The sequence below is a fragment of the Apis dorsata genome, unplaced genomic scaffold (genome assembly GCF_000469605.1).
Source record: "Apis dorsata unplaced genomic scaffold, Apis dorsata 1.3 scaffold_41, whole genome shotgun sequence".
In the NCBI taxonomy this organism is placed as follows: domain Eukaryota; kingdom Metazoa; phylum Arthropoda; class Insecta; order Hymenoptera; family Apidae; genus Apis; species Apis dorsata.
Window position 1 is genome coordinate 555,508 of NW_006263343.1, and position 1,158 is coordinate 556,665.

The 1,158-nt window shown below is 60.5% G+C and overlaps 1 protein-coding gene across 1 annotated transcript in view; it reads left to right on the plus strand.

Moving 5' to 3' along the window:
- LOC102670698 (midasin) overlaps positions 1-1,158 on the plus strand; it is a 115,876-nt gene that overhangs the window by 106,995 nt on the left and 7,723 nt on the right. The window contains exon 15 of the mRNA XM_031513570.1: positions 1-1,155. Coding sequence (XP_031369430.1) covers positions 1-1,155 — 1,155 coding nt within the window. The remainder of the gene's footprint in view (positions 1,156-1,158) is intronic.

Sequence of the window (1,158 nt, forward strand, 5' to 3'; positions counted from 1 at the left end):
CTATGGAGGAACTCCTGCGCCCTCAACTCGGCCGAATACGACGTGTCCACCAACGACTCCGTCCTCCTACGATTTTACATAAACCATTACCTGTCCGCTGTGAACGAGATCGTGGACGCGATCGAGCTGAATCCGACCGAGGAGGAGGACTTGGCGAATCGCCTCCTCTCCCCTGTGAACGCGTTGCGAGGCATCGAGCAAAGATTGAGAGCCGAGAACGACGCTGCGTGCAGGGGGAAGGGGTGGATGTTGCTCGGCTGCGTCCAACTGTTCCTCTTCGCCGATCTCGGATCCATCGATCCGGTTCGAAAGGCGGCGTTGAGATCGGCATACCTCGGCGAGAACCTGGCCGAGTTGGACCGCTCCATCCTGATCGACCGCCTGCAATCCACGATCTTGGGCGAGACCGGCAAACGTTCCTCGATCGATCGTTCGAACGAGGCCAGGGATCGTTTCGAGAACTCGGTCCACCACCCGGTCAGGCCCACCTCGAGGCCGTTCTCCGATCTGAGGGAGGAGGTGGAGAATTTCTCGAGCAACGTTGCCTCGCCTCGACCCACGTTCGAACGGATGGAAAGATTGAGCGAGTTGGCGACGAAGGAGGAGCAAGCGCGGTCGAGGGAGAGGTTGCACGAGGCGGAGGTCTGGGGCAGGTCGTTGGAAAGGTTCTCGGCGAAGTTGGAGAGGAAGTTTCTCCCCGGCTTCCCGGACCTCGTCTCCCCAATCCTCTCCGCCGTCTCGAGCCTCCGCCACGGGCTGTCCATTCTGACAGCCCCCAACCACCCTCCAACCCCCTCTCACGAGCCCTTGCGCTTCCCCGTGGTTGGCAGGTGCCAAGAGGATTACCTGAACCTGGTTAAGCTGTGCTCCTCGGATGGGCTGACGGATGCCGCCTCGAAGATGGCCAAGATCGCCCTCATGGAGCTCGAGAATTTGTCTCTGGCCGTCAGAAACGGGGGTGAAACGGGTTCTCTGATGGACGAGCTGGTGAGAATCCTGCATGGGGTCAGGGTCGCGTGGAAGGAGCAGGAGAAGCGGAGGGAGGAGGAGGCGAGGGAGAGGGAGAGCCTGTTCAGAAGCAAGGGAGGGAAAAAGCAGGAGGAGGAAGAGGAGGAGGAGGAGGAGTTCAGAGACATGTTCCCGGACCACGGATCCGCA